The sequence below is a fragment of the Rhinopithecus bieti genome, unplaced genomic scaffold (genome assembly GCF_001698545.2).
Source record: "Rhinopithecus bieti isolate Rb0 unplaced genomic scaffold, ASM169854v2 scaffold_79210, whole genome shotgun sequence".
Classification (NCBI taxonomy): Eukaryota; Metazoa; Chordata; class Mammalia; order Primates; family Cercopithecidae; genus Rhinopithecus; species Rhinopithecus bieti.
Genome location: NW_016829091.1, coordinates 83,154 through 89,356, shown reverse-complemented (window position 1 = coordinate 89,356; position 6,203 = coordinate 83,154). Strand labels below are relative to the sequence as shown.

General features: G+C 42.9%; 1 protein-coding gene across 1 annotated transcript in view; it reads left to right on the top strand.

The window, feature by feature from the left end:
- Nucleotides 1–474: 474 nt before the first annotated feature.
- The window catches only part of GCNA (germ cell nuclear acidic peptidase), a gene marked incomplete at its 5' end in the record, with an annotated part of 15,943 nt that continues 10,214 nt past the window's right edge, over nucleotides 475–6,203 (top strand). The window contains 2 exons of the mRNA XM_017864662.1: nucleotides 475–563; nucleotides 6,087–6,195. Coding sequence (XP_017720151.1) covers nucleotides 475–563; nucleotides 6,087–6,195 — 198 coding nt within the window. The remainder of the gene's footprint in view (nucleotides 564–6,086; nucleotides 6,196–6,203) is intronic.

The window sequence follows — 6,203 nt, the reverse complement described above, 5'->3', positions numbered from 1 at the left end:
GCAGTCCGTCAGTTCAAGTGGGTGGTGCTGGTTTGGGGCTGCAGAGAGTAGCACTGGACAGAAACTCCCTACTTTGAAGCTGCCTCTCTCCATCTGTGGCCCTCTACCCTTCTCAGACAACTGGATCTCAAACTTGATAAAGAAAGATGACAGCTCCCTGATCAATTTTTCCCCTGTGCCAAAACTATCTGAATACATAAAATAGGACAGAACTCTTTTCACTCTCAGTATGTGACAGACTCCTCCTCTTTAGAAGGATGTGAGACAGATGGAAAGATGTAGTAGGAAGATGGAAAAATTTAGAAAATTAGGTAGAATGGAAGGATTGAGTAGTTCCAAAGGAGGGGAACAGAGTTACTGTGGGAAACAAAAAATTGACGAGTGGTCAAGATCAGAAAAGGTGAGAAATGCCATGAAAAAGAAGACTGTTGCATTCATACTTCTCTCTTGTTTTTCTCCTGTCTCATCCCTCAGCTCCGTGGTGGTGATTGACTCTGATTCTGATGACGAATGTTACACCTATGAGGAGAAGAAAGCTAAGTTATTGGAAATAAACAGCGACGGCAAGTATATATTACTTTGTTAGATAAGTAGCTGAGCTCCAAAGCCTCATCACACATGGTAGTTTCAGGATCAGAGTCTGCACACTTTCTATTCAGAATCCTTCAGTAGTGAGTGCCACCGTTTCTTTCCTCGTATGTGCTGGATGTGGATATGGCTGGGTTCCCTATAACCCTCTGGTCAATTTCCCAGCAGCAGCAGCTGTTGTTGCTGCCTGAGACCTTGGGGGCCCCCTCAGTAGAGTTCTCACCTGCCTAGAGCTACATCAGTGAAGCGGGGTTGGGGTGGTGGGTCAAGAATTGAGGCTGGGAAGTATGGAGGCTGCTCTGTGACTCCCTCTTCCCCTCTCTATGTGTGGGAATGATGAGGAAGAGAAAAGGAGTAAGAGGCCTGGCTCATTCTTCCTTCCAGCTTGAAGGGTGGTGGTTGTGGGCCAGCTGGCAGTGTCGTGTTGAGAAAATTCTTACTTTCTCCATTGAGCTGCTGGTCCTTGCTGTTTGCCAGTCCTTCTGTATTTTCTAGAGATTCTTGTGTTTCTTTAGAGCCTGTTTCCCTTGGCAGATCTTACCTGTTTGGATTCAGAAGCCCCTTTAACCTTCTGGGTGACTTGGAGCTTAACTCAATTCAGAACTTACCTGCTCAATGGGGATGAAACACAGGAAGACTAGAAACTTTTTTTTTTTTTGTGACGGAGTCTCGCTGTGTTGCCCAGGCTGGAGTGCAGTGGCGCGATCTCGGCTCACTGCAAGCTCCGCCTCCCAGATTCACGCCATTCTCCTGCCTCAGCCTCCCGAGTAGCTGGGACTACAGGCGCCCGCCACCATGCCCGGCTAATTTTTTTGTATTTTTTAGTAGAGACGGGGTTTCACTGTGTTAGCCAGGATGGTCTTGATCTCCTGACCTTGTGATCCACCCGCCTCCGCCTCCCAAAGTGCTGGGATTACAGGCAAGACTAGAAACTTTTTAAGCATTAGGGACAGTATTTCATTGTCCTTTGTTCTCTCAGTACAGATACAGGGCATGATACGTGGGGCACTTAGTTAATATTTGCTGAGCTGAACTCAACTGAAAATGGGAGATGCTTAAAGCGCCAACTACTTTTTTTTTTTGGAGACAGAGTCTCAGTCTGTCCCCCAGGCTGGAGTGTAGTGGCGTGATCTCAGCTCTCTGCAACCTCTGTCTCCTGTGCTCAAGTGATTCTCCTGCCTCAGCCTCCTGAATAGCTGGGATTACAGGCGCCCGCCACCATGCCCAGCTAATTTTTTTATTCTTTTATTTTTTTTATTTTTAGTAGAGATGGAGTTTCACCATGTTGGCCAGGCTGGTCTTAAACTCCTGGCCTCAAGCAATCTGCCTGCCTTGGCTTCCCAAAGTGCTAGGATACAGGTGTGAGCCACTGGGCCTGACCAGTACCAGCTACTTCTTAGATAACTACCCAAGTGCTATTGTTGGCCAGAGTTTCTTAGCTAACCCAGGATATCAGAGCAGGGAAGGGAGAGGTCGTTTGAAACGCTAGTCTCCTATTGTTCTACCACTCATCATTTCTTTCCCTGCTTCCTCTCTCTAGCTCTGGATGGCTGTGCCTGAGCAGGACAGTGGTCTGGGTATAGAGTAGAGGGTCTGACATGACAAGCCGTTCAAATGTGAAAGGAACTCCAAGGAGGCAGCTTGAGGGCAGGCAGGAATAACAGAGCCAGAAACCAGTTCACAACCAGAGGCTGCCAGGTGCTTGACTCCTTAAATCAGAAGAGACAGATTCTTTTAAGAGTGAACTTTTAGCTAAGGCTGCTCTTACCTTGCTGGCCTGTAGACTGTAACTGGGCATCCATCGCAGCAATGGAGGGATGAAGAATGCTCCTATAGGACTGGCTTTGTACGTTTCTTTACTGTTCTCTATGTGGCATTTCTTTCTGTTATAATGAATTTAGGCAATTCTACAGAAAACAAGGCCCAGTGAACTCTAAAACATACCTCCAACCTTTGTCGCTGTACAGTCATTTTTAAATATGTTGTAAGCAGTGTGTCCCTACTTTTTCTAATTTTTCATTTTAACTGCAGGTGGCAAATCTTTTAAGTTTTCTAGGAAGGAGGCAGGGCTTTTTACCATAGGAACATCCACTCCTTTTCTCTTCCCTCACTGCATATTTGAAGTTTTTTCACAATTAATTCAAATAACAGATAAGACTCTCAAAATATATTATCTCAAATCTGCAGTTTTAGGATAAAGAGTTTTTGCACCATAAGTATATCTTTCACATCTTGCCGATGCCATGGTTTAGATTTTTAGATTTTTTTTTTTTTTACATCCAGAATCATAGAAAGCTAGAACCTGAGCTCCAAACAGACTCCAAAGAGTGTGTGGCGTCAGACACACTGGCCTTCATTTCAGTGCAGGCTGTGATGTTCCAAATGTTCCTGAGGCCTCTCAGAGAGTGCTGACATCAGGACGTACTCCTGACTCATATCAATGGTTCTGAGAGCTTTGCACTTATGAACTAATTTAAAGAATGAAATTTTGGTGACCAAAACAGAGTTGTCAATTTTTGATTTGTCTAATGAAGGAAATTAAAANTTTTTAAAAAATAATTTTAATTTTGTGAGTAGATAATAGGTGTATATATTTATGGGGTACATGAGATGTTTTGATACAAGCATGCAATGTGTAATAATCACATCATAGAGAATGCAGTATCTGTCTCCTCAAGCATTTATCCTTTGTGTTACAAGCAATCCGGTTATACTCTTTTAATTATTTTAAAATGCGCAGTTAAGTTATTGACTTATAGTCATCCTGTTGCGCTATTAAATAGTAGATCTTATTCTTTCTATTTATTTGCATCCATTAACCATCCCCACCTTTCCACACCCCTCCACTCTCCTTCCCTGCCTCTGGTAACCGTTCTTCTATTCTCTATCTCCATTAGTTCAATTGTTTTCATTTTTAGACCCCACATATAAATGAGAACATGCGTGTGGTGGCTCACGCCTGTAATCTCAGCACTTTGGGAGTTCGAGGCAGGTGGATCACGAGGTCAAAAGATCGAGACCAGCCTGGCCAACATGGTGAAACCACATCTCTACTAAAAATACAAAAATTAGCTGGGTGTGGTGGTGCGCGCCTGTAGTCCCCGTTACTCGGGAGGCTAAGGCAGGAGAATTGCTGGAACCCGGGAGGCGGAGATTGCGGTGAGCCAAGATCGCGCCACTGCACTCCAGCCTGGTGGCAGAGCAAGACTCCGTCTCAAACAACAATAACAACAGCAACGAAAAAAACATGAAGTTTGTCTTTCTGTGCCTGGCTTATTTCACTTTACATAATGACCTCCAGTTCCATCCATGTTGTTGCAAGTGACAGGATCTCATTCTTTTTTATGGTTGAGCAGTACTCCATTGCTCCATTGTGCATATATACCACATTTTCTTTATGCATTCATCTGTTTTTTGTTTTTTTGTGTGTGACAGAGTCTTGCTCTGCTGCCCAGGCTGGAGTGCAGGGGCACAATCTCAGCTCACTGCAGCCTCTGCCTACTGGGTTCAAGCAACTCTGCTGCCTCAGCCTCCTGAGTAGCTGGGACTACAGGCACCCTCCACCATACCTGGCTAATTTTTGTATTTTTAGTAGAGATGGGGTTTCACCGTTTTGGCCAGGCTGGTCTCAAACTCCTGACCTCAAGTGATCCGTGTGCCCTGGCCTCCCAATGTGCTGGGATTACAGGCGCTAGCCACCATGCCCGACCTCCATTCATCTGTTGATGGGCACATAGGTTGTTTCAAATCTTGGCTATTGTGAACAGTGCTACAACAAACACAGGAGTGCAGATATCTCTTTGATACACTGATTTTCTTTCTTTTGGGTATGTATGCAGCAGTGGGTTTGCTGAATTGTATGGTAGCTCTGTTTTTAGTTTTTTGAGGACCCATCAAACTGTTCTTCAGGGTGGTTGTACTAATTTACATTCCTACGAGCAGTGTACAAGGGTTCCCTTTTCTTCTCATTCTCACCAGTCTTTTGGCTAAAAGCCATTTTAACTGGGGTGAGATGATACCTCATTGTAGTTTTTTTTTTTTTTTGTCTTTTGTTTTGTTTGAGACACTCTCACTCTCACCCAGGCTGGAGTACAGTGGTGTGATCTCAGCTCAGTATAACCCCCGCCTCCCAGGTTCAAGCAATTCTCGTGCCTCAGCCTCCCAAGTAGCTGGGACTACAGGCACGCACCACCATACCTGGCTAATATTTGCATTTTTAGTAGCAATTGGGTTTCACCATGTTGGCCAGGCTGGTCTCAAACTCCTGACCTCAGATAATCCATCCGCCTCGGCCTCCCAAACTGCTGGGGTTACAGGTGTGAGCCACCGTGCCTGGTCATTCATTATAGTTTTTTGATTTGCAATTCTCTGATGATCAATGATGTTGAACACCTTTTCATATGCCTGTTTGCCATTTGTATGTCTTCTTTTGAGAAATGTCTGTTCAGATCTTTTGTCCCATTTTTTCATTGGATTATTAGATTTTTTTTTCCTATAAAGTTGTTTGACCTCTGTATATACTTTAGTTATTAATCTCTTGTCAGATGGGCAGTTTGCAGATATTTTATCCTATTCTGTGGGTTGTCTCTTCACTTTGTTGATTGTTTCCTTTGCTGTGCGGAAGCTTTTTAACTTAATGTGATCTCATTTGTCCATTTTTGCTTTGGTTGCCAGTGCTTGTGGGGTATTGCTCAAGAAATCTTTGCCCAGACTGATGTCCTGGAGATTTTCCCCAATGTTTTCTTGTAGTAGTTTCATAGTTTGAGGTCTTAGATTTATGTCTTTAATCCATTTTGATTTGGTTTTTGTATAGCAAGAGATAGGAGTCTAGATTCATTCTTTTGCATATGGATATCCAAGTTTCCCAGGACCATTTATTGAAGAGACTTCGTTTTATTGAAGTACATACACTTTTTATTGAACATACACTGGCTTATTCATTTATTGAAGAGCCAGTGTATGTTCTTGGCACCTTTTTCTAAAATGAGTTCACTGTAGGTGTGTGGATTTGTTTCTGGGTTCTCTATTCTATTCCATTGGCCTATGTTATCTGTTTTTATGCCAGTACTATGCTGTTTTGGTTACTATAGCTCTGTAGTGTAATTTGAAGTCAAGTTATGTGATTCCTCCACTTTTGTCCTTTTTTCTCAGGATAACTTAGGCTATTCTGGGCCTTTCATGGTTCCATATAAATTTTAGGATAATTTTTTTCTAGTTCTGTGAGGAATGTCATTGGTATTTTGATAGGGACTGTATTGAATCTGTACATTTCTTTAGGTAGTATGGGCATTTTAACAATATTGATTCTTCCAATCCATGAACATGGAATCTTTCCATTTGTTGGTGTCCCCTTTAAAATAATTGATTCTTAACTGCTGTTCGAAACGCCATAGTTCCTGTCTTGTTTAATTTGTGCGAAATAATCTGCTGAAATTCAGTGTATACAGGAGATGGTAGAGGGAGTATATTTATATATGATTGTGTCTCTCGAATTTCAGATGAGAGTCCAGAGTGTTGTTATGTGAAGCCTGCCATCCAGGAACCTCCAATAGTTATTAGTGATGATGACAATGACGACAACAACAATAATGATTCGGAAGTTCCCAAAACAACAG